Source organism: Stenella coeruleoalba (assembly GCF_951394435.1).
Source record: "Stenella coeruleoalba genome assembly, chromosome: 12".
NCBI classification, from domain to species: Eukaryota; Metazoa; Chordata; class Mammalia; order Artiodactyla; family Delphinidae; genus Stenella; species Stenella coeruleoalba.
Window position 1 is genome coordinate 33,067,753 of NC_137158.1, and position 27,830 is coordinate 33,095,582.

The 27,830-nt window shown below is 41.4% G+C and overlaps 1 protein-coding gene across 1 annotated transcript; it reads right to left on the bottom strand.

Moving 5' to 3' along the window:
• Window positions 1–4,703: 4,703 nt before the first annotated feature.
• Window positions 4,704–27,830, bottom strand: MCHR2 (melanin concentrating hormone receptor 2; the record flags this gene model as incomplete). Its single annotated transcript, XM_079939590.1, is given in 7 exon segments — window positions 4,704–5,010; window positions 7,792–7,911; window positions 10,130–10,163; window positions 10,166–10,320; window positions 14,774–14,967; window positions 14,969–14,984; window positions 27,563–27,830. Coding segments are annotated over 7 exon segments (1,008 nt in total). The 5' UTR covers window positions 27,745–27,830.

Sequence of the window (27,830 nt, forward strand, 5' to 3'; positions counted from 1 at the left end):
CTCTGTGCTTCCTGGACTTGATGACTATTTCTTTTCCCATGTTAGAGAAGTTTTTGACTATAATCTCTTCAAATATTTTCTCAGACCCTTTCTTTTTCTCTTCCTCTTCTGGGACTCCTATAATTCGAATGTTGGTGCGTTTGATGTTGTCCTAGAGGTCTCTGAAACTCTCCTCAATTCTTTTCATTCTTTTTTCTTTATTTTGCTCCCTGGCAGTTATTTCCACCATTTTATCTTCCAGCTCACTTATCCCTTCTTCTGCCTCAGTTATTCTGTTATTTATTCCTTCTAGAGTGTTTTTAAGTTCAGTAATTGTGTTGTTCATCACTTTTTGTTTGCTCTTTAGTTCTTCTAGATCCTTGTTATATGTTTCTTGTATTTGTTCCATTCTGTTTCTGAGATTTTGGATCATCTTTACTATCATTAGTCTGAATTCTTTTTTAGGTAGGTTGCCTATTTGATATTCATTTATTTGGTCTTGTAGGTTTTTACCTTGCTCCTTCATCTGCAACATATTTTTTTGTCATTTCATTTTTTTTTTTTTTTTTTGATGGTTGGTGCTGTATTCCTGTCTTACTGGTTGTTTGGCCTGAGATGTGCAGCACTGGAGTGTGCAGGCACTTAGATAGAGCTGGGTCTTGGTGCTGAGATGAGGACCTCTGGGAGGCCTCATTCCAATTGATATTCTCTGGGGTCTGAGGTTCTCTGTTAGTCCAGCGGTTTGGATTCAGAGCTCCCACCACAGGAGCTTGGGCCTGACCTCAAGCCTGGGAAACAAGATCCTGCAAGCTTCGTGGTGTGGTCAAAATAAAAAAAAAAAGAAGAAAGAAAGAAAGAAAGGAACAGTACAATATCAAAGAATAAAAAATAAAATAAAATTAGAAACATTAAAAAATATATTAGGAAAACTAAAACTATAATTGAAACAACTGCAACAAGGTAAAATAAAACCACAACAGAAAAAAGAAAAAAAAAAAAAACAGGTGGGGGGAACCCAAAGGAGAGATCACTAACAAAGTATAAAGAATAAAATAAAATTAGAAAAATAAAAGATTTATTAGGAAAAAAAATATAAAAGAATCAACAACAATGAATCAACAAGGTAAAACAGAACCCCAATCTAAAAGAGGAAAAAAGAAAAGAAAAAAAAAAGTCTTGCCTATGGGGGCGGAGTGTAGGCGGGGGTGGAACTTAGGCAGGGTCAGGGTTTAGGGTGAGGTGGGACCTTCACGGGTTGGGGGGTGACGTTTGAGCATGGGGTGGGGGCCTAGGTTCAGGACCCACACAGCGGAAAAGGCCCTGGGGGCGGGGCCTAGGTGGGGCGACGTTCAAGCGTGGGGTGGGGCCTCTGCTTAGGATCTGCACAGAAAGGGAGAGGCAGTGTGTGGAAAGGAGAGCCTCTGGAGTGTGGGGTTCTAGAGTTTGGAGGTGAGGCCCTGAGTGAGGGTGTGTGGGCGGGGTTTAGGCCCAGTGTGTTGGAGGGGGTCTCCATGTGTAAAGGTGGGGCCCTGAGTGGGGTTGTAGGCATGGGACTTGGGTTCTGCACGGCAGAAGGGAGGCTCTGAGGGCAGAGATTAAGCCCCGGAGCCCAGCAGGCTCCCTGGTGCCTATGTGGACAGGGAAAACACTGGCCCCGTTCCCTTACTTCACACCCCTCCCCCACTGTCTCCCCCAGGGTCTCCCCCGCCCCATTGGACACCTAACCGTGGGTGGGTCCCACTGGGTGTAGGAGCGCCTCCCCTCCCCCAGCAGCCCCTCAGGGGTGCTAGTCACAGAGGTCCGGCCTTTACTTTTGCTCCCCGTTCCCTCCCTCCCGCTCATTCAGGACCCGCGTGGCTGGAGGGGACCTCGGTGGGCAGAGGGTCAGGCCCGGGATCTCAGCAGGTTCCTGGGGGTCCAAGTGGGCAGGGGAATCCTGGCCAAGCTCCCTTTTGATCCTCTGCCCTCCCAGTGGTTCCCCAATTTCTCTCTCCAGGCATGAGATCCCTTCCCCTCCCCCAGTCGCCCCTCAGGGACGCCAGTCGCATCCCACCTCCACTTCTCCTCCACCTTTACTCCCCGCATGCCCCACGTCCTACCCGGTCACTGGGTATTCCTCCCATCCCTAGGTGTTCGTGGTCCCCCACAGGTGCCTGGTAGGTGCCCTAGTTGTGAGGAGATGCGAATTCTGCATCCTCCTGGTACGCCATCTTGATTCTGCTCCCCCTTTACTAATTCTTAAATCTTTAGTCTTTGTTCAGGAGAAAATATATTAAGGAAATATGAAATGGTATTATATAAGAAAACCTTAAGAATAGAAGCTACAGGGGCTTCCCTGGTGGCGCAGTGGTTGAGAGTCCGCCTGCCGATGCAGGGGACACGGGTTCGTGACCCGGTCCGGGAAGATCCCACATGCCGCAGAGCGGCTGGGCCCGTGAGCCATGGCTGCTGAGCCTGCGCGTCCGGAGCCTGTGCTCCGCAATGGGAGAGGCCACAACAGTGAGAGGCCCGCGTACCTCAAAAAAAAAAAAAAAAAAAGAATAGACGCTACAAGCTAGAAATAAATTAATACACAGCAATTTTTATTCATTGATTTATATTAATCAATCAAAATTTAAATGAGTCACCTAAAATTGAATAAGCATAGAGGAGGGATACAGTTATGAGTTTACGTAATGAAAAATACCCAAGTATTAATTAGATATATGAAACTGATCATTAACTTCTCTTGAAAGTAAACATGTATACATATCATGAGCAAAAATACAAAACACATAGAGAATCTCTGACAAACCACCTCTGCAAATCTGCATATATATGCTTATGCATAGAAAAGCTATATAAAGGCACTAAAATAAACTTACTAGTCACCCTTTTTCTTTTATACTTTGATTAAAAGCTAACTTTTTTTACAACTCTTAATAAATATTAATTAAAATAATTCACTGACCAATTTATATACTGGAATTGTTTGAGGCCTATTGGAAATGTTATTTTTAAAATGTCTGTTGCTTTAAAACCATTTAAAATTTTAAAATTATAATATTTTCTGTATTAAAAAAGACAAAGGAGGTAAACTCTTCAATTTCTCTTCAATTATCAAATAATAACTTCTGTTTATGACCCATCGTGTTGGGTCTTCAGATGTCAGGGTTATTCACTGAACCCTGACTGTTGTACCTTAGAGTAGCGAGAATGAAGGCCCCTGGAATTATAGCCATGGCACAGCTTTTGATGGAAACTATAAAGGAGCATGCAGCCTCTGTGTGTAGCTCTGCAGACCTCAGTTACAGAACTGAAATATCTCAGATGTGCCCTGTCTCAGTTTGTAGTTCTAATGCTGTTTACACAACCTTTCATCCAGATATGAATTTTGATATTACCGTGTTCCAAAATGGTCTCTAAAAGATCTAGAACCAAATGCATCGGGTTAAAAGTCATTTGTCTTGACAACTGAGATATAAAAATGGAGATCAGGTTATTAGAAACCTGGTCTCTGTGACTCTTTTATATAAAGGGCTGATGAAAAATCAGTTTTATATGCCCATGAAGCAAGCGGTTTTATATATTTAGATGAGGGAGGTGGGTTTACAGATTCATCCCCAAACAAAATAAAATATTTACCTTGTTGAGAATATAGACTCTAAAAGCATTTTTTCCTTACTGTATCAAAGTGAATGTTTTATACAAGCCACAAAAGGAAAAGACATAATGAACATCTGTGAAATTAAAAGCGAATTACTTTCTGCAGCCTTGACTAAACATCCACTGTTACCTAAAGAGAATGTGTCTGAGTGTACTTGACGTCCTGAAGAATACTATTATACTATTAAAATGCAGATGCTGGTTTCTATCATTTGTAGGTATGAGAACAAAGCTAAATGCAAAAGAATATGCATAAACTTATTTCTTTAAGAATATGAACTCATTTCTTTCAGACTTTAGTTCTTTTCCTGTAGGGGTGTAGGAGAAAGCAAAAAAACCAACAACAACAAAACCCAATTATTGGCCCTTTTCAGTATGATAGGTACAGGTTGCCAAGGGGCTGTAGTAAAAAGACAGAAACAGGCAGACCTGGATTTCAGCCCAGCTTTTATGTAGCTGTGCAGTGTTAAGCTTATCACTTAACCTTTCTGAGCCTTAGTAAACTGGGGTAATGCTTACCTCGAAGGTTTGTTACATGTAATCTTACATGTGGTATGTGTTCAGTACATGCTAATGGTCATGCTAACAGATGGAGTTGATTGTTGAAGGCATTAAATTAGACCCTATGAAACTGACATTTTTGTAGATTAAAAAATGGCCATACTTCAGATCTCATCGTAAGGTGATCCCCTCTTAGGAGCCTCAAGGGCACTGTTACAGTGGGGCCACAGTGTAGACGGCAAGGTCAAATTCCTTGGTGAGTTTCAGTCGATGGTCAGGGATGGCCATATTCATCAGTGACTAGTTTATAAGATGCTGAAATAACATCCACAACCATGGAGCTCGGGTCTCTTCAGCTATCCCACTGCCTACTGCCTACACAGACAAATATTTTATGTTTCACCTAAGTTAGCATGTTAAACTCACTGCATTTGAATGGTTACAGCACTATTCTAGAGTCACAAGGGCACAACAAGAATGGACACCAGCACACCGTTTTGCCCGCCCTTTTTAATAACATCAATAACATAGGCAAGCCTGTCTAGACTTTTGATGATCCATGTACTCTCCTTAAAGCTCTATTTCAAGGTGCTTTCCATGTTGTTGATTTCCTTCTCAGTCACTCTCCTTTGCCCTTGAGGCAGGCGTTTCCGGAAATTTCCACTCAGCAGGATGTGGAGGAAAGGGTTGATGCTGCTGCCGGCATAGCTGAGACAGATGGAGAGGTAATAGCCCATATAGAAAGCCAGCGTGGGCTGCTCTGTCTGTAAGTTCACCAGTTGTATCATGTGATAGGGGGCAGCACTCAGGATAAAGACCGCCACCAGCACCAGCACCGTCTTCGTCAGCTTCATCACTCTCTGCCTTGGAACACTGGGATTGCAGCTGTAGCGGAAACATTTGGAGAGACAGGACACAAACAACCATAGAAATTATGGGACAACAATGTCCCAGAACTTTTTGGACAGTTCAGAATGGCTATGTAGTGAAATGTGAAGCTCATTTTTCTTCTTACTTATTTGGAGCACTGTGAAAATACTCTTTTTCAGCCCTGTGAAAAATTGCCTGAATTTTCCAAAGCTGGAACATTTCGAGAAACAAAATAAATTACATAGCAGTGAATTATAATCCAAAGTATCAAATAAAGATATATGAATCTGTACTGATATAAATGATTGAATAACGTGGGAGAGAAGCGACAAACCTTCTTTACAGAAAAATTCCAAATAATATATGTAGATACTCCCCTTTCCAGGAGACACAGCTTAATTCTCACCCTCCTTTCCCTCTTGAGGGTGGGCTATACTTAATGACTCATTTCCAAATAATGGAATAGAGAAAGGGATAAGTAGTCATTTTGAAGTGAAGAAACCTCGTAAACACTACCTTAACCTTAGAGTCTCATCGTGATACGTTATCAGACAAACCGAGACTGGGGGACATTCTACAGGATACCTGACCAGTACTCCTTAAGTACAGTACTTAAGACTACAAAGTTATGAAAAACAAGGAAAGAGTGAGAAACTGTCACAGACCAGAGGAGACTGTGGCGATGTGTCAACTAAATGCAGTGTGGTCCCCTGGATTGAATCCTGGAGCAGAAAGAGGACTTTAATGGAAAAACCAGTGAAGTCCAATATAGGGTAGAGTTTAGTTAATAGTGGTGTACTAATGCCATTATCTTTGTTTTGACAAATGCAACATGGTAAGATGTTAATGGGGAAACTGGAGTGAGGAGTACATGGAAACTCTCTGTACTACTTATGCAAGTTTGATGTAAATTTAAAATTTTTCTAAAATAAAAAATTCTTAAATTTCCCAAATTTCATCATGTTATGTCATATTTAGACATTAACTAGAAATTTCTCTGGGACATGACAAGCAGATGAATAAGCCTGGGAAATGGCAGCTGAAAATCACTCTAAGATAATGATTCTTCTGCAGTTCATCAGAGTAGGCACCATCATTCCTCTAACTTATTGCATTTTTAGGGATAACTGGACCATATGAACTTTGTTTTATAAGATGCTCAGCATTTCTGAGAAAGGTGTTGGGAGCAAAGTGATCTGATTTGGAGAACTGTTTTAAAAGGGTTCAAGCGTCCTCTCCAGCTGTCGATGTCGTAATATTCCATATGATGCCATTTCAACCTTCTCACCCGTGATACATTTAGAAGCTAATTTTTGTCTATAACTGTGGTTGCTTCTCTTTCCCATTCTAAATAGACCACTCTTTTTTTTTTAATATAATAGTGTTTATTTATTTTTACTTGTTGACAGTTTGCTTTATTTATTTATTTATGGCTGTGTTGGGTCTTCGTTTCCGTGCGAGGGCTTTCTCTAGTTGTGGCAAGTGGGGGCCACTCTTCATCGCGGTGCGCGGGCCTCTCACTATCGCGGCCTCTCTTGTTGCGGAGCACAGGCTCCAGACACGCAGGCTCAGTAATTGTGGCTCACGGGCTCAGTTGCTCCGCGGCATATGGGATCTTCCCAGACCAGGGCTCGAACCCATGTCCCCTGCTTTGGCAGGCAGATTCTCAACCACTGTGCCACCAGGGAAGCCCTAGACCACTCTTTAATAATGTAATAATTCCAAAGAATTTAAAGAAATCAGAAAAAATGTCATGGGCCAATAGAACACCTAAACCTTTGGTACCAGGGTTTGCCACAAATTTTGACTAATGGTGGTTACATTTTTCACATATTCTTTTTTTTTAAATCTTCACAGTGTTACATATGGTGTGTGGGGAAACCCCACAATCTTGTCTTCTCAAAAAAATACAGTAATTTATTCTAAAGACAAATTTTAATAACGATTTTTTTTTTTTTTTTTTTTTTTTTTTTTTTTTGCGGTACGCGGGCCTCTCACTGTTGTGGCCTCTCCCGTTGCGGAGCACAGGCTCTGGACGCGCAGGCTCAGTGGCCATGGCTCATGGGCCCAGCCGCTCCGCGGCACGTGGGATCTTTCCGGACTGGGGCAGGAACCCGTGTCCCCTGCATCGGCAGGCGGACTCTCAACCACTGCGCCACCAGGGAAGCCCTAATAACGATTTTTTAACCTAACATGTTGTATAATCACTGACTCATTTGAACAAACTGATATGTACAATTTCAAGTGGAAAATAATTTAGATTTATTCATATAGTTTTAGAGACAAGTATCATTAAAGGTCCTTCCTAAGTTTATTGTCTTTAGGTAAGTCTTTGGTTTTAATTAGTCCTAATTAACCGTGTTCTAAGTATTCAAATATTAATGAGATCCTCCTCCCCACACTAAAAAAAACCCCACAAAAATTAAAAGGTTATAAAATATACACAACATCTAGGATATTTACATATGTACACAACTCTGCAAAATGTACAAATAAAACATTTAAATAACAATGCTGATGACAAATACAAAATTATTCTTTAAACAGAGTCTTGAGTTCTGTTTACATTTTTATGAAACCATTACATCAGTGATTACAATATTTATCACTGAGAGATCTTCAAATAGCTGCTTCAGAACATGACTTATTTTCAGAAAATGCCTTATATAGACATTAATGCCCATATGTCTGAGCTTGGCATGTTTTAAGTGACTAATGCTTAAGCTTCTATTGTAGACATCTTAGATCTCTGAATTGTTCTTTTAACAAATAAAACAAAATAAGGCATACACTTACCATCTGGCAACCTTATTCTGTTGATACATCTCCCAGGTATAGCATAAAATTAAAATATAGCACACCAAAATCAAGGGCAAAGGGAAAAAGAAAGTTGTTATCGTCAAATACAGAGTATACCTGTAAAATGAGAGAGGAGACATGACTGTTACATTCACAACGCTAGGGACTTCTACAGTTTATGATTCTGTGATTTTTCAGGGCCCAGAATAAAAGTGCTTGGGGGAAAAGTTAAGGCTCTCTGGGTACTTTCACATACAGAAGGTCTGCTTTTCATTATTCATAGACAACGACTCTTCTCTAGCCAGCTCTTCTCAGTAGCCAATGCTACTGGGTACTGCAGAGTGGGTGAAGGTGCTTATTATCATTATATTTAGTGTTATTAACAACAACGGGCAACAGGTGGCATTTGTTATGTAGTAGGCACTATTGAGGGTGCTTTACATATTTTAACCCATTGAATCTGTGCATCCCCAGGAGTACAATGCCATTAGCATCTTCATGTTACGGAGGAGGAAACTAAGGCACAGAGGGGTTGAGCGGCTTGCCCAAGGTTACTCAGCTAGTAGGTGGCAGAGGTGAGATTTGAACCCAGATACTCAGGCCAGCTCCAGAGCTCACGCTTGTAACTGAGACTCCAGATGGTCTCTCAAAGGGCACAGAAGAGGACCTGTTGTCAAATCAGCCGGTCATTTTCTCAGTGCTCCACCGGGGGGAACCCTTGGGTGGGCCAACTCTGTTTCTGCCCAGACACCGGGTATCCTCCTTCCGGGGCAAAACCCTTGTGTGGAAGAAGGCAGCTGGCATTGGGTGGGTGTGGACTGGGTGGCAGAGAGAGCGCTCCGGAGCCGGAGGGCCTCTGAACGTAGCACACTAGTCCCAGTCTCCGTTCACCGTAAGGACTTAATTCTGGCAGGAACAACAGAGGCCAGAACCTCAGAATATCCCTTACCATAGCCAACCGAAAAGAGCAGGAATAGCTGTTGCTGCAAAATAGTCTCTGCTTATGTGACACAGGCCAAAGTCATGTAGTCATATAGTGAGCTTCAGGTCCTGCTCTCCTTTCAGACCGGGTGCGGCCAGGTTAATTTATCAGCCCTCGGTGATTAACTATCATTTCACCTTTAGATGAGCTGACGCTTTCTGTCTGTGAGTGGAGCCACTGCTGTTGTGAGAAATAACGAATAAACAATCATGGTATCGACGTTGCACTCCTCTGGAGATTTTTTTGTTGCTGGATTCGTAGCCTTGCTGGGCCTCTACCTCCATCCCTCTCAGACTGTGTCTGTGTGATGCAGAAATGACTCATCTATTTGACAAGTGGTAGACTGGGAAAAAGGGATCTGCCAGACTGACTTGCCATAATGTATGTAAAAAGCACCTAGCACAGTACCTGACCCTTAGCAGGCGATCGAAAAATCTTAGTCAGAGATTCTAATGCTGTGTTCAAACTTTCAATCAGAAAAATTTTGACTTAATTTTTCTTTTCAAATTAAAATGTAATAAATGACTGTGTTGGTTGCTGTATTAGTTTCCTAAAGCTGCTGTAACAAATTACCACACACTGGATGGCTTAAAACAACAGAAATTTACTGTCTCACAGTTGTGGAAGCTGGAAGTCTGAAATCAAGGTGTTGGCAGGGTTGGTTCCTTTTTGGGGTTTTGGGGAGGGAGTATGGGCTCCAGGACTTTTCTCCTAGCCTCTGGTGGCTTCTGGCAATCCTTGGTGTTCCTTGCCTTATAGACACGTCACTCCAGTCTTTGCCTCTGTCTTCACATGCATCCTCTCTGTGTCTCTTCAAATCTCCCTCTCCTTATCAGGAACCAATCATCGGATTTAGGGCCCACCCTAATCCAGTAAGACCTCATCTCAACTTGATTATATCTGCAAAGACTATTTCTAAGTGAGATCGTATTCACAAGCATTGAGAGTTAGGACTTGGATATATCTTTTCGAGGGACGCGACTCAACCAAACTCCAGCTGCACATCGATACGGTTTGAATCTCATGACTCCTAGACCCTTTTGGAAAGTCTGCCCCTCCCTTGGTTGCTGTGCTCCTATTGAATCTGGCTGCCATGGATCTTTAAAATCCACATTTAAATATATTTGCACCCACTGAGGTTACATGATTAAACTCAGAATCTTCTTCGAAAGGTTACCCTCTCCTTAAAATCAAACTATCAACTTGATGGTGGGAAGCAGAGAACTAAGTGGGGAGACCGGCCCGAAGAGGATCCCCAAGGACACTCTTCGCGGTTGCTCACGTGTTGACAAGGAGGATGAAGCACTTCAAGATTTAATTCAAGTCTATTCTTCTTAAGTTTTAACAACCTACCAGAGTACATCGTCAGGGGATGTTAAATCAAAGCACAACTCTCAACGCCGTCATTAAATCTGATGACCTTCGAGTAGACCCAGTCAGGCAATGCAAGAATAAAGGAAGCTGCCCAAAGGCCCAGATTGATGCGGCTTGTCTTGTACCTTGTTCTCCAACTCGTCAGTCTCGGTTGGACGAGAGCCAAGTACCTGCAAAGCCGGTTAAGAAGGGTTTGGGAACAATCAATAAAAGCACTGAGCTCCAAGGATGAAAGGTTCATGACAAGAGTAAATTATTAGTATTATTCTCCTCCCTGAAGCACACCTCTATCAGGGTGAAAGAAAGTTATATTTTTTAAGAGCTGGCTGGTACCTGTAGAGAAAACAATTCTTGACCCCGTAAGTCTGAATAAACCACTCACTGATACACAGCTGTCACTTACATGAAGACCCTGAAAATGGTAAGATTCTGCTGTGCAAACTTTTTCTTTACAGAGGTGCTGCCCTTGCACAAGAGGCTCTGGAAAACTTTGTCTCTGAATGGGGATTTCCTCCAGGAGGGCAGGACGGGAGGGAGGGTGTACCAATGTGGGACAGGAGGGACGGTGGCTGATGTAGGACAGGAAGGAGGAAAGTGCGTTGGCTGGTGGGAGAATCCCCAGCAGCGTGAGATTCAGGCACCTGGGGCAGACGTCTTGCTCACATGGCTTTAGAGTTAGTTCCCCAGGCTCTTGGGGGCTTAGTTCACAGAAATCACAGTGAGAATTAACAAACGTGACTAGCAGACAATACAAATTCCTCAGGAAACGTAGGCTGGAGGGGGGATGTGGACTAATTTCATGGGGAAGGGGTTCTCTCTTTTCTTTTTTTCAACTTTGATCCAGAAAAAAGGATAATCATTAATCAACCTTGAAATCCTGATATATCAAACATATTTGGTCCTCCAGCAAATCCAAGAATAATTTTTCAGACACAGCTGAAAGCTAAAGCATGAAAAAGAGAGCTCAGATCCAGAGGAGGTATTTGAGAAAGCACAGTTTTGCTGGCAGTCGGGGGTGTAGGAAAGCAGCATTAGTAGACATTAAACAAATGTCAAATGTGGTCAATGGTCCTTTAATTTTCTCCAAGATTTTGTAGAGCTACTTAAGGAAGATTTATGAAAATGGAAAATTCTCCGTCTCCTTGCTCTTTCAATTTTGCACAAGAGGTAGGACGTTTTGCACTCACTTAGGGGACCCCTTGCCATGCAGGGACAGGCTTGTGACCCCGGGTGCCTCAGCCACCCCTCCTTCCCCACACTGCACCTGCGTTATCTGTCGCCAAGGAGAGAAAGCTCCCTTCCCTTCCTGCTGAGGAAGGGAATGAAGTAGTGATTGTACAGCAACCCTGCCATCATTCTGTCTGCGATTAAAGATGATGGAGTCATGGCATCAATCGGTTAGGGAATCTTCTCTCATCATCTCCCCAACTGAAAACGCTTCAATGGCCTTTCTTTGTCTTTTAGATAAAATTCAGAATTCTCACCATGACCCTTGATGTCTTTCTCCCTCCGGCCCTCCCTGTCACTCAGGCTGAAGTTTGTGCCAGTCTCTCCCTGGCCTTCCTTCAAACTCTGTCTCTTTCAGCGTCAGGTACATGCTGTTCTACCCGCCTGGCAGGACGTGCTCTCCTTCCTCCTGCTTCTACTCTGAGTCCCCATTTAGGTCTCCCTCTCGGAGAAGCTTCCCCTGACCACTCGCTCTATACAAGGGCCCATGACTATAAATGCGGATTGTGGGGCAACTCTACTTTTCCTTCTAGTAGGTATCATTGTGTGGAAATACACATTTACCCGTGTGTAATGTCTGTCTACACCTCTGGAATGGAAGCCCCATGAAGGCAGGAGCCTTGGCTATTAGTTTAATGCTGCTGTACCTCCTGTGTCTGGCATCGTTCCTGTCATACGGTCTGTGCTCAGTAAATATTTGGTAAATGAATGAATGGGGAATTTTGGCTCCTACTTACTGACTTTGTTGTTGTTCTAGAAAATTTACTAAAGAAAGTAACCACTAATGAAAGTCTAGGTAGCTTTCACCTAGAGGCAAATATTTTTCATATTTTGGATGTTTATAGAATTTTTTTGTATTGCTTTAAAGGTAGGAGCCCTCTCTTAAAATATTCCACACACTTGCAGTTATTAATTAATCAGAGAAAGAAAAATGAAAGAGTTATGGGAAACACTTGAGTTTTATGATCCATTAAATTGACAATTCAAATAAATGTATAAACAATAAGGCATACTGGTGGCACTGACATTAAGTGCTGGCATTACAGAGAAAACTTCATTTCTGTTTTACAGAGTTATAGATTTTGTTGAATTTTTGTGAATTTAGTAGAGTTAGAACTGCAAGAAATGCCAGGGGCTGGGGGAAAGGTTCAGTTTTACAAAATCTTTATTTGTCTCTGGCCACGTGATCCTCTAAAGTGAGGGCAGGGAGAAGGATAAAGGCCTGAATGTCTTAATTTGAAAGTAAAATTTTAGCATTCTGTGTCCATAAGGTTAAAAGAAAAATACACACTATTCAGTTGTGTAAGATACACACACACACACACACACACACACATACACTCAGAAAAAACCTGTGAACATTAGGAAATGTTCTGTGGTCTGTTCTAAGGCAGACAATGTGCTTTCACTTTATTTGCAGTAAGAGGTTTACCGAAGGGGTACAGTTTCCCCTCTTTAAAGAAAAAGCCGATACTCTCCTGCCTTCATGGTATGTACATGGTATGAAGAAGCTTTTCTTCTTCTGAGAATGGGATCACGATGGGGAGGACTATACTTTAGGTTGCTTTTCTGCAGCGGTTCCTGCCCCGCGCAGGGCTCTGGTGTTGGAACCCTGGCAAGCTCACCAGGCTTTACTCCACACACCATCAGCATTGGTGCATCAGCTGAACTAACCAGATCGACCTGCCCGGCACGCAGATTAAAAAATGTGAAGCTAAGTATAAGTTGAGAAGTATACTCTACGTATTTTGATAATTCTTTTGTAGAAAAGCAGCAGGATATAAAAACTGCATTAAACGTTACCATCATTATTCACGTCTGAATAATAATGATCCAGGGAAGGATGTGTATGAACCCCGCTATCCCTTTGTTTATCCATCTGAAGAACTGCTCATCCCTTCCCGACCCCAAAGGCCCACTTGGAAGGGTAAGAGAGGCAGAGCTCAGGAAAGAGTCCTTGATGGACTCAGGGAAATTTAACACAGCCCTCAAGACTGACATTCACTCATTCATTCATCAGTAGTTTTTGAGCACCCGTGTGCCAGGCACTGTTACACAGACACTAGTGTAGTGTCCAAAGACCCTGCCTTTGTGGAGTTTACATTTGATGATCAGGGAAGGCTAGACAAAAACAACACACATGCATATCTTTGTACACGAAATATATTAACATATGTAATATATTCGAAGCAAGGGAGAAAGAAAAAGTAGATCAGAGCAAGGGGGACCAAGTGTGCTGGGTTGGGCTTGGGGTGGGAAGAAGGTGGATAGAGATTTCAAGTGGGTTGCTCTGTTGTGCTTTCTACTGTTGTCTTCAGGGCTTGTTTCTGTTTGGGGAATGCTGCTAAGAGCTGGTGTGGAGGTCCTGCCATCTGGGTGATGCAGGGCACATCCTAGCTTGCATGCTTCCTAAAGAAACCAGGTGGTGAGGTAGTTGCCAGCTACCTGCCCTCTCCAGAGCTGGACAGCCTGCCTCTGAACTGGGCTCCATCACTCACTGGCTCCACAGGCTCTGGCCATCACCATTATCTCCTTGAATAACGTTAGCTTACATGGGTGGAGAATCTGGCTTTGGCATGTTCTGGGATACAGTCCAACAAATTTCTAATGATGTCAATGGCAGTATTTGCATTAACCAATCATAATGATGAGTATAAAGGATGGTCCTCCTGGTACTCTAACTTCTCTTCATAGCTGTTTAAGAGCCCACTATTCCACTGATTCCTTTAAGCTGCTAGGTGATAACAAGGGTGTGTGAGACATTGAACTTACCAGAAAGAGCCCTAGACAAGGAGTGAGGAGACCTGCTTCAGTTCTCAGCTCTGCCACTGACTCTCTATGTGCCTTTAGCAAACCCCCTCGCTTCTCAGGACCTCTGCTTCCTTCTTGCAAGAATGATGGGTGGTGGTGGGGCATTCATTCTGGTCTCCAATATTTCATGATTTTATGGTCTTTTTTTTTTTACATCTTTATTGGAGTATAATTGCTTTACAATGGTGTGTTACTTTCTGCTTTATAACAAAGTGAATCAGTTATACATATACATATGTTCCCATATCTCTTCCCTCTTGCGTCTCCCTCCCTCCCACCCTCCCTATCCCACCCCTCCAGGCGGTCTATGGTCTTTTTTTTTCTTGCAGTCAACTGTAAATAAAACTGAGATAGAAAAAATGATTGGGAAAAAGGAGATGTTTAGTGTTTTAAGTTTTCCATGAAAAAATTGACCTCTGTGAAAGTTGGAAAAATATTACCTGATCTGTCCTACAATGAAACAAACAAAGGAAGAGGAACTTTGCTATTACAAACCAGCACTGATGTTGCTTAAGTTGGGATGACCTTGGGGAAGCACAGGCATCTCTGAATTATGTTAATATATTTCATAGTCTCTTCACTTACCTGTCCACACTCATTACAGTCATGATGGCACTATAGGCAAACTGGTTGCAGGTATCCAGGGATGTGATGTTGGTGCAGAGAGGCCCCCCAAACACCCACTGTCCTCCCCGGGCCCACTGGTGAATAAGAAAAGGCATTCCCATGATGTGGACCAGATCAGCCACAGCCAGGTTGCAGATATAAATGTCAGGAATTGGTTTTTTTCCTGGACCTGAAAGAAATGGAGGGAAACCCGAGGATTGACATTGAAAGTACACGCCTTTAATTTATGCCATCTCTTACAGATTTTCAATTGCTAACATTATTTTAAAAGTTAAAAGGAAACCGTCACAAATGCACATATGAATGCTTGTGTATATTCAGACGTTTTGAACTATTTGATAACTAACTGCAGTGGTTTAAAAATATGTCCATAACTTCTTTGATATTGCTTTCAAGAGCGGGGGCCTAGGGCTTCCCTGGTGGCACAGTGGTTGAGAGTCTGCCTGCCGATGCAGGGGACACGGGTTTGTGCTCCGGTCCGGGAAGATCCCACATGCCGCGGAGCGGCTGGGCCCGTGAGCCATGGCCGCTGAGCCTGCGCGTCCAGAGCCTGTGCTCCGCGGCGGGAGAGGCCACAACAGTGAGAGGCCCGTGTACTGCAAAAAAAAAAAAAAAAAAAAAAAAAAGAGCGGGGGCCTAATTCCCTCCCTTTGAGTGTGGGTTGAACTTGGTAACTCACTTCTAACGAATAGGATGTGGTGGAATTGACAGTGTGACATTCAAAATTTGGACATAAAGGAATGGTGGGGTTTTCTCCTTGCTCTCTCTTGTATCACTTTCTCCGGGGGAAGCCAGGTGCCGTCTTGTGAGGTTACTCAACAGCACCGTGAAGAGGTCCATGTGGAAAGGAACTGAGGCCTCCTGCCAACAACCAGTACCAACCTGCCAGACCTGTGAGTGAGCTCCCTTGCAGTAGATGCTCCAGACCTAGCCAAGCCTTTAGATAGTCCTCTAAAGATGGACAGACAGCTTGACTGCAACCTTTTGAGAGACCCTGAGCCAGAACAACCCAGCTAAGCTGCTCTTGGATTCCTGACCCTCAAAACTGTGTGAGAGGGACTTCCCTGGTGGCACAGTGGTTGGGAGTCCACCTACCGATGCAGGGGACACGGGTTCGAGCCCTGGTCCAGGAAGATCCTACATGCCGCAGAGCAGCTGAGCCCGTGCACCACAACTACTGAGCCTGCACACTTGGAGCCTGTGCACCGCAACAAAGGGGGGCCGCCACGATGAGAGGCCCGTGCACCGCAGCGAAGAGTGGCCTCGCTCGCTGCAACTGGGGAGGGCCCGCGTGCCGCAGCGAAGACCCAATGCAGCCAAAAATAAATAAATAAAAATTAAAAAAACAAACAAACAAAAAACTGTGTGAGATAACAAATGTTGATTGTTTTAAGTCACTAAGTTCAGAAGTAATTTCTACATAGCAACAAATTATACCAACTCTAAACTCACTCAGGCAAAAGACTTTGTCTTTACCTAGCCCTAGCACCAAATATAGCTGAATAGGGAAAATAAATGTTTCCATCTTGCAATGTTTTTTTTCCCCCACTGAAGCTGTAAGTTCAAATCCTAACTGAGGCCATTGTTAAAACAATTTTTGACCATTACTTAGAAATATTCCAATAAAATTTAACTCAACAAAAAAGACTATTAATTAAGACCCTGAAATCCAGAGTGTGGAGTAGAAATCTGAAACGAGTGAATTGGTGGAGGGCACTGAGAAACATCTTCTGTCAAATGTTGGGGGAAGTGAAGGCAAAATAATTTTCTGAGAGCAGAAATTGAATTTAAAATTCAGTTGCTCCCTATCTTCAAAGATTTGGGGCATTCAGTAATAAACAGGTATCATCTTTATCTAGGAGATGCTATTTATTAATTCAACAGACGTTTTATTGAGCACCAATTATATGTCAGGCATAATATTGTGCTTTGGGCTGCAAAGCTAAATCACCTAGAAAGTCTAACATCAAGGAGCTTATAGTCTAGATGTGTAATAAATGATCACATTATAACGTGATGAAAGAAAGCTAGAGAAAGCACAAGTAGCGCATACAAATGGGCCTCTACCCCCTCCTCTGGGGGCAGTCGAGGCAGATTTCTTGGCAGAAGTGACATCTGTATTGAGGACAGATAAGAATTTAAGTAGCACATAAGAATTAGCCCTAAGATTGTGCCACAATTATTAGTTCACCCTGGATCCAGGTCTATTGCTCTGTTGTTTGGAAGCTAGTGTGTGTCTTCATTATTCAGGGACTGCAAATTCTACAGCCTGTGAACTTAATATTTAAGCCATCAAAGGCTCATGTGAGGCGTCAGTCAGGGCCAGGATATTTTACCCAGGCCATGGCAGCACACACTAGATGGGGGAGTTACTGTTGTGAGTCCTTATTCAGCAACCACACTTTGGGCATTGTTGATGCCACTAATACAGCAGGTTGGTTCCTTGTCCCCAGGACGTTGGTGGCTCATATCAGAAAGACCAAGAAGGAGAAGAGACTTGAGAAAAAAAACATGTCAACCAAAAGAGATGCTAAATGACTGTCCTTGGTCTCTAATCCTCGTCCTCACCAGACCATTGGGAGTAGGAGATGGAGAGGGCTCAGGGGAGAGGAACTGATATTAGAGGTCAGCTGGAAGGAGTTCCACGCTAAAAAACAAAAACAGAAGCAAAGGGACTTCCCTGGTGGTGCAGTGGTTAAGAATCCGCCTGCCAATGCAGGGGACACAGGTTCGAGCCCTGGTCCGGGAAGATCCCACATGCCGTGAAACAACTAAGTCCGTGCGCCACAACTACTGAGCCCGTGAGCCACAACTACCAAAGCCTGTGTGCCTAGAGCCCATGCTCCACAACAAGAGAAGCCACTGCAATGAGAAACCCGCTCACTGCAATGAAGAGTAACCCCTGTTCACCAGAGCTAGAGAAAGCCAGTGCATGACAACAAAGACCCAGCACAACCAAAAATAAATAAATAAAAATAAATTAAAAAACACAAAGCAAAAACACAATAATAAAAAACCCTATAAATCTTTGCCTATTAAGTAGATGTTATTTCCATTTGAATTGGGGTATAAACCACAAGTGGTTGCTTAGGTCCTAACTGCAGCAATTAGATCCATGGCCCTTGCTCTCCTCCAGGTAGGCACCCATCATTTACTGATAATGAATTATGGAAATTCCTTTGTTGAGGACAGTGCATGCCATTAACTGGAAATACAAAAGAATAAAATAAAAGTGTTTCTACATGATACTCTGTATAGCAAAAGAGAATTCTGAAGCCAATGATATATTTATCTGGGCATAAGGTACTAGGGTAATAAAACTAACACATTATATTTATTATTACTTTTTTAAACTGAAAGTGACTGCATAGAAATTAAAAATAATTAAATAGAAATGGTAAAATTTCTAACTATACCACTTGCATTCTTTTCTTAGGTCTAATTTATCTTCAGATTTCATGTTGCCAGACTTCATTAGATTTCTGTCTCTCATGAACCAAACACTAAAAAAAATATGTAAATCAGTGATCATTTCAGCTAACGTGTTTTTCATATGGTTAATATGGCCATATCTAAATGCTATGATAAATTAAGGTATACCACAATCCCATACAATAAATGATAGAGTTGTTACAAATCATACTTTGGAAGAATATTTAATCAAATGGGAAAGTACTTATTAAGTAAAAAAAAAAAAATCAACTATGTACGTAGTATGACCCCAAATTTATTTAGACATTTGTCTAAAAACATGCTGAAATAGTATGTCACAGTAATCCCAGTGATTATCCACTTGGTAGTAGTAGTATGACTGATTGTGACTTTATTCTTTGTATTTTTTAATGTTTAAAAAGATTCTATTAAAAACATGTTTACCTTTTGCAATCAGAAACAGCGATATATGCAATGGGTTAAATAAAACTAAAAATATATATATAACCCCACACAAGCAGGATGATTCCTTGCTGATCAGCCTACTCTCAAGCCCACTTTTCACCCTTCTGCACTTTGTTCCTAGGTCTTCTTGCCAACTGGCTTTTGTTTTGTTTTGGCCAATAGGAAGCACTATTGGAGGGAAATTGGAGGGTAAGATGAGAGAAGAGGCCAGGGTATTTCCTTCCCCTCTCTGCTGTTGGCATCTCTGGCGGTGGCTGCATCCCACCCATGGCTCCACCTTCCTCCTGCAGTTCCCGCTCCATGGTCCCAGATCCCACTGTGGCTACAGCTCCCACCAGGCAGCCCAAACTTCCAAGATCTGTAAAACCACTTTTTTTCCCTCCATTCAGCTCAGGGCCAGGAGAAGGGTGGTGGTGTTGGTGCAGAGAATGGTGGTAGGACATGGTAGTACCTTCCTAATTTTGTTTATCTCTGGGTTGCCTCATGAGTCCTTGTTTGGCATTTAACTCTAGTTAAATTATATTCCTATTGTGAGTGTAAAAATTAATAAACAGAAACCTCAATTAAAATGGAGTCAGGAGGCCAGAAGCGGGGAGCTCTCATGCCCTACGATAGCAGAGATCAACAGAAGAAAGACTTCTTGCCTGGCAGGAGCTTAGCCAATGAGAGACTGTCACCACTCAGCCAGTGACAAGCCACTATATTTTGAACTCTCAATTTCTCCAATGGACTCTGTTTACTACAGCCCTCCCAACTTCTTTTTCCCCCTCTGTAAAAGAATCCTCCTCTCTCTGTTGGTTGGCACTTGCATGTGGCTTGCCATAGTTGCAGATCCCCAATTGCAATACTTTGCTGATCTTGAGTAAACTAATTTGTGCTTCAGAAATAACTGGTAGTTCATTTGTTTAAGGTCAGCATGAGGCAACACCAATGGATTAGTAGTGATTTCATAAAGCACTGTGCTGAGAAGAATTGTGAGTCATCACACAGGCGCTACTAAAGGACAGATCTGTGTGATTAGACATGACTGCCAAGGGTGGGAGAGTTTAGAGTAGAGTGACGTATTTGCCAACCCTGCTCTAGATACACAGTGTAAGATATATAAAGAGAACCTAATTGGAAATTCTAGTTTCATTTCTGTGCCCTCACTTATTGTGTCCTTGGGGAAGACATTCAACCCCTTTCTACTCCAGAGCTGTCTTGGTGCATTGGACCATAGCAACAAGGGTCTCCAATCAACTTTCCAGTTCATTTGAACAGATGTGACTGGGAGGTTTTGTAGCATCTAAAGCATAGGGTATGTGTACAGCAAGGGTGTGGGTCAACTCCAACTCCAGCTGGCACCCTGAGAATGGTATAGGGCTGGGTCAGAGGGAGCACTAAGCTGACTGGGAAAAAAGAAGAGGCCTTGTTCTAAGCATTTCCCATCTCTGTCTTAGCAACTGGTATTCCATCATTAGACCATTAGTATTCCTTCAGGAACACTCACTCTTCTTCCTGTAATCTCTGTATAAAATGTAGACACCATGGGGAGGGGTTAAAAAATAAGATGTTTCAGTAATTCATGATTTAGTGTAAATTAGTTGCCTTGACAGCCAGTTGAGGGCAGGGAATGAAAGAATGGGAACGTTTTGTTTATAGGGAGACAAGGCATCCTTTAGAGAGCCTCTGCCCACTCAAAGCCGTCTGTCAGTAGACAGGAGAAAGATATGTCCAAAACATGGGGGTGGGGGACTGACGGAGAGAAACATCATCGCCTTTATTGAAGGAGTTTCCCAGGACCCACTGTGGCCATGGACAATAGTTGAGTAATGGGGCTGAGTTCATAAGTCTCTCTCCCAAGAGCAAAAGGGGAAAATTTTACGTTTTAATTGGCCCAGTTTTCCTCCTACATTTTAAAATCTGGCTTCCTTTAGACCTGCTGTGAATTTAAAGTATGACTGAGTAGTAATATCTGGCTTCACTACTTTATAGTCACCCTCCTAATGCACAAATCGATTCTTAAAAAAAAAAAGTCACATAGGACACCTTATTCTGGAAGCTCCACCTTCCGTAAATCTATTCTTTCATACATTTTTGTAGTCTTCCTTTGGCAAAGTCAGAAGTTAGTTCATTTCTTGCTTTCCAGCATCACTAATGATCTTACTATTGTTCTATTCATTCTCTTTTGATACAAGTATTTATCATAAATGGGAAAGTCCTAAATCTTCTTTAAATGCATCTAGTTCTCCTTATTTTTAGTGTAGTCTTCATAGTTTGAGCAATCTATATGTTAAGAAGGTAACAAATAAAAGATCATGGCATAGCCAGACTCATCAAGAAAAAAAGGGATAAAACTCAAATCAATAGTTAGGAATGAAAAAGGAGAAGTAACAACTGACACTGCAGAAATACAAAGGATCATGAGAGATTACTACAAGCAACTCTATGCCAATAAAATGGACAACCTGGAAGAAATGGACAAATTCTTAGAAATGCACAACCTGCTGAGACTGAACCAAGAAGAAATAGAAAATATGAACAGACCAATCACAAGCACTGAAATTGAAACTGTGATTAAAAATCTTCCAACAAACAAAAGCCCAGGACCAGATGGCTTCACAGGTGAATTCTATCAAACATTTAGAGAAGCGCTAACACCTATCCTTCTCAAACTCTTCCAAAATATAGCAGAGGGAGGAATACTCCCAAAGTTATTCTATGAGGCCACCATCACCCTGATACCAAAACCAGACAAAGATGTCACAAAGAAAGAAAACTACAGGGCAATATCACTAATGAACATAGATGCAAAACTCCTCCACAAAATACTGGCAAACAGAATCCAACAGCACATTAAAAGGATCATACACCATGATCAAGTGGGGTTTATTCCAGGAATGCAAGGATTCTTCAATATATGCAAATCAATCAACGTGATACACCATACTAACAAATTGAAGGAGAAAAACCATATGATCATCTCAATAGATGCAGAGAAAGCTTTCGACAAAATTCAACACCCATTTATGATAAAAACCCTGCAGAAAGTAGGCATAGAGGGAACTTTCCTCAACATAATAAAGGTCATATATGACAAACTCACAGCCAACATCATTGTCAATGGTGAAAAACTGAAACCATTTCCACTAAGATCAGGAAAAAGGCAAGGTTGCCCACTCTCACCACTATTATTCAACATAGTTTTGGAAGTTTTAGCCACAGCAATCAGAGAAGAAAAAGAAATAAAAGGAATCCAAATCGGAAAAGAAGAAGTAAAGCTGTCACTGTTTGCAGATGACATGATACTCTACATAGAGAATCCTAAAGATGCTACCAGAAAACTACTAGAGCTAATCAATGAATTTGGTAAAGTAGCAGGATACAAAATTAATGCACAGAAATCTCTGGCATTTGTATACACTAATGATAAAAAATCTGAAAGTGAAATTAAGAAAACGCTCCCATTTACCAATGAAACAAAAAGAATAAAATATCTAGGAATAAACCTACCTAAGGAGACAAAAGACCTGTACGCAGAAAATTATAAGACACTGATGAAAGAAATTAAAGATGATACAAATAGATGGAGAGATATACCATGTTCTTGGATTGGAAGAATCAACATTGTGAAAATGACTATACTACCCAAAGCAATCTACAGATTCAATGCAATCCTTATCAAACTACCACTGGCATTTTTCACAGAACTAGAACAAAAAATTTCACAATTTGTATGGAAACACAAAAGACCCCGAATAACCAAAGCAATCTTGAGAATGAAAAATGGAACTGGAGGAATCAGGCTCCCTGACTTCAGACTATACTACAGAGCTACAGTAATCAAGGCAATATGGTACTGGCACAAAAACAGAAATATAGATCAATGGAACAGGATAGAAAGCCCAGAGATAAACCCACGCACATACGGTCACCTTATGTTTGATAAAGGAGGCAAGAATGTACAATGGAGAAAAGACAGCCTCTTCAATAAGTGTTGCTGGGAAAACTGGACAGGTACATGTAAAAGTTTGAAATTAGAACACTTCCTAACTCCATACACAAAAATAAACTCAAAATGGATTAAAGACCTAAATGTAAGGCCAGACACTATCAAACTCAGAGGAAAACATAGGCAGAACACTCTATGACCTAAATCACAGCAAGATCCTTTTTGACCCACCTCCTAGAGAAATGAAAATAAAAACAAAAATAAACAAATGGGACCTAATGAAACTTAAAGCTTCTGCACAGCAAAGGAAACCATAAACAAGACCAAAAGACAACCCTCAGAATGGGAGAAAATATTTGCAAATGAAGCAACTGACAAAGGATTAATCTCCAAGATTTACAAGCAGCTCATGCGGCTCAATAACAAAAAAACAAACAACCCAATCCAAAAATGGGCTGAAGACCTAAACAGACATTTCTCCAAAGAAGATATACAGATTGCTAACAAACACATGAAAGAATGCTCAACATCATTAATCATTAGAGAAATGCAAATCAAAACTACAATGAGATATCATCTCACACCGGTCAGAATGGCCATCATCAAAAAATCTGGAAACAATAAATGCTGGAGAGGGTGTGGAGAAAAGGGAACCCTCTTGAACTGTTGGTAGGAATGTAAATTGATACAGCCACTATGGAGAACAGTATGGAAGTTCCTTAAAAAACTAAAAATAGAACTACCATATGACCCAGCAATCCCACTACTGGGCATATACCCTGAGAAAACCATAATTCAAAAAGAGTCATGTACCAAAATATTCATTGCAGCTGTATTTACAATAGCCAGGATATGGAAGCAACCTAAGTGTCCATCATCGGATGAATGGATAAAGAAGATGTGGTACATATATACAATGGAATATTACTCAGCCATAAAAAGAAATGAAATTGAGTTATTTGTAGTGAGGTGGATGGACCTTGTGTCTGTCATACAGAGTGAAGTAAGTCAGAAAGAGAAAAACAAATAGTCTATGCTAACACATATATATGGAATCTAAGGGAAAAAAAAAAAAAAGGTCATGGAGAACCTAAGGATAAGATGGGAATAAAGACACAGACCTACTAGAGAATGGACTTGAGGATATGGGGAGGGGGAAGGGTAAGCTGTGACAAAGTGAGAGAGTGGCATGGACGTATATACACTACCAGACGTAAAATGGATAGCTAGTGGGAAGTAGCCGCATAGCACAGGGAGATCAGCTCGGTGCTTTGTGACCGCCTGGAGGGGTGGGATAGGGAGGGTGGGAGGGAGGGAGACACAAGAGGGAAGAGATATGGGAACATACGTATATGTATAACTGATTCACTTTGTTATAAAGCAGAAACGAACACACCATTGTAAAGCAATTATACTCCAATAAAGATGTTAAAAAAATAAAAAGAAAAATAGGGCTTCCCTGGTGGCGCAGTGGTTGAGAGTCCGCCTGCCGAGGCAGGGGACATGGGTTCGTGCCCCGGTCCGGGAAGATCGCACATGCCGCGGAGGGGCTGGGCCCGTGAGCCATGGCTGCTGAGCCTGCGCGTCCGGAGCCTGTGCTCCACAACGGGAGAGGCCACAATAGTGAGAGGCCCACGTACCGCAAAAAAAAAAAAAAAAAAAAAAAAAAAAGAAAAATAAAGGATCATGGCAAGGTATGATAAAAATATTAATATAAATTGTCTTACATTTTTTGGAGAGCAATTAAAAAAACTGTTAGATAAATTCCAAGCTGAAAAAAATTAAAACTAATTTACTTTCAAATACTTTTGAGAGATTAATAAATTTTTGAAGAGTAATTTGCAAAGAAAAATATCAACATCCTAGCAATAAAAATAAAAATTAAGTTGCTTCAGATGTTTTTTGAAAGATTAAAGGATTCATCTTAAAAGTTCCATTAACATATATCTTCTTACTTATTATCTATAAAATTGTAATGGTATGAAGAAGTAGCAGATTTTTTCACAATCATTGCAAATAAATTTGTCAGTATTATGGCTCAGGTTTTCTCTCTTTTTTTTTTTCCAGTTTAATGACTATTTGCTTTATGTTGAGAATCTGTCTCTGGGAATTATAGCTCAGTATTGACTTTTAGAAGAATTCACATTCCACATTTCTTTTTTTTTTTTTCAAGCTTTGTCTCCATATGAGTGGGTGGAATCAGGCCATTGTCTATTGGTGTAACTTGAGGAGGACCAAGAAGTTTCTCTGGCTCCAGATATTTCAACAGCCTGTCACAGGGCCTGAATTTCACACTGACCAGTCTGCATATAAAAGGTGTCTGTAAAAATGCAACCATTTCTGGAGGGCTACACCTTCTAAGGACTTGGTTTCTCAACAGTGGGACCAAGGCTCTCAGGCATGAGGCACACTGCTTGTATCTTTAGGAGGGGACAGCAAAAATACTGAGGGGCAAGAGAGAAAGATGGAAGGAGAAGTGAGCAGGTGCAACAGACAAACAGGGTGAGCTGGAAACATTCCCAGGTTTCTGACTGTTAACTTTCTACTTCACATTATTGCCTCCTGAGGCTTTCTGAGAATATTTGATTACTTTCATCTCTGTTCCTGGAACTTGTTCTTTGAATCACCTTTTTTCACCCACTTGTTTTTAATATCTTGTATTATTTTTCAAATGAGTTAATGTATTTAAATCTTGTCTTCTCCAGTAAACCATGAACTTTTTAGAGTCAGATGCTACCATATTTCTTTGGCATTTGCATAACTCTTAGAATAGTTCTGGGCATGCAATAGGTGTTTAGTAATACATATTGAGTGGAACTGCTTCTAGTACTTACAAAATAATTTTAAATGCTTGATATTCACAAATGGTTTTACAGGACACAGTAAGGAATGTCTGAATTCATTAAGAGTAGAATTCCAGTATACCAAATAAATCTTCAATTATGAATGTCATAAAAAAATGCCATTGATACACTACACTTAACTACAGAGATAATGACAATAAAAAGTTGAGAAGCCAGCTGGGGAAAGTGACCAGTGATGAGCTTTCTCAGGGATAGTGAGTGTCATCCTGTCACTCTCCCGAGGGCTGCTCCTGCTTTTAATTGGTCCTGTGAGAATTCTTCCATCCACATGGTAACTCCAACCATCTTTCTAGTTTTGATGATTTGTTTGATGTTATTATTATGGAGGATATAGCCTGGAGTTTAGAATCATGGGATCTGAGTTCAAGTGCCAAGACTGTTACTTACCAGCTGTGTGATGCTAGACAAATTATTTTCTCTCCTGGGCCTCTTTCCTCAAATGAGTATTGCCATTTTGAGGAGTGAATGAGTTTACAACTGTGCTCTGTAAGTGTAATATGCTACACAAAAGTTTGTTGTAGTTATGTGTTAATATAATGCTGAAAACACCTTTTTGGTAGTAAGTTAGAATGTGTTTTATAATTTATAAATATGGACAAAAATCTTTTAAAATCGTGGCTGTAAGTATGATCGGAGACCAGGACAAATTTTTTTTTAACACCTTATGTGTATTAAAACAAGTAAACCTTAAATGTGAAAATAATCAGGATAGCAAAGGTATCATGTAGTGATGGGGCATGTGTACACTAACTCTAAATTCATTTTTGTCAAGCCAGTAGAGGACGAGTACAATGGTCCCTCAGTATCCATGAAGGATCGGTTCAGGACAGCTGCCCCCCACCCATACCAACATCCACAGATGCTCAAGTTCCTTCTATAAAATGGTGTAGTGTTTGCACATAACCTATACACATTCTCCCTAATATTTTAAATCGTCTCTAGATTACTTATAATACCTAATACTATGTAAATACTCTGTAATTAGTTGTAAATACAATGGAAATGCTATGGAAATAGCTGCCAGGGCATGGTAAATTCAAGCTTTGCTTTTTGGAGCTTTCTGGAATTTTTTGCCACATATTTTTGACGATTGCTTGAAGCCTCATATGTGGAACCCATGGAAACAGAGCCCATGGGTACTGAGGGCTGACTGTAATCTGTTCTTATGCTCCAAGTTAAACCTTAGGCTCTAGGTTTGATGGGAAGCAGGAAATTAGCTGAATGAAGTGGGGGACATGAAGCAAAGGCGAGCAGGTGCCTCTCAGTTTGGCCCGCACTGGGTGGTCCATACTGAGGGGAGCAGCCCACCACGTATGACTGCCTGAATCTTTGGCAGTAGATCAGGTAGAGTATCTCTCTTGTCTAAGTGAGTACAAAAGACTCTCTTTTACCAGTCAGGCCAGGTCAGCCTCTTAGGGTAGCTCTTATTGCCAGAAGATAAAATGGTTGCCTTGCAGTTTCAGTTCTTGCCTGGGCTCCACTGCCAGAGATTCTGAGTTAATTGGTCTGGGGTGAAACTCTGTATTAGGATTTTTAAAAGCTCTGTGGTGATTCTTTTTTTAAATTTTTAAATATTTGTTTATTTTTGGCTGCATCAGGAGCATGTGGGATCTTTTGTTGCGGTGTGTGGGCTTCTCTCTAGTTGCGGTGTGTGGGCTCAGTAGTTGTGGTGTGCGGGCTCAGTAGTTGTGGTGCACGGACTTAATTGCCCTGCAATCCCCCCACCAGGGATTGAACTCGCGTCCCCTGCATTGAAGGCAGATTTTCAGCCACTAGACCACAAGGGAAGTCCCTGTGGTGATTCTAATATGTAGCTAAAAATGAGAATCACTGCTCTAAAAATTCACTGACTCAACAGTAAGCACTGACATTTTGACGTCTGCGACTCAGATGTTACTTAATACATGATGAAAATATCTGTAGAACTTCTTTAATTACCTTAAGCAAATATTTCCAAAACCTGATTTCATTAAGAAAAATCCTACAGGGGGAAAAGGACTCATTGAAGGAGTATAGCATGTCCCTAAATTACAGAAGAGAAAAAGAAGCCCTTACCTTATTATAGTGAATACAATGAGGATGTTGCCAACCAGCCCCATTGAACAGATAATCCCAACCATGGAAGGGAGGATGGCTGTATCCACCATGCTGAGGGTTTGATAAGCAAACTCTGGATTCCAGGATTTGTTCAAAAGTTCAGCAGAGGTGTTACAACAGGGTGAGTGAAGTGAATTCATTGTTTATGAACTTCCAGAGGTTAAAGCTGTGAAGGAATAAGACGTGATTTATTTAATGAAAATTTGAGGCAATTCCTTCCATACAG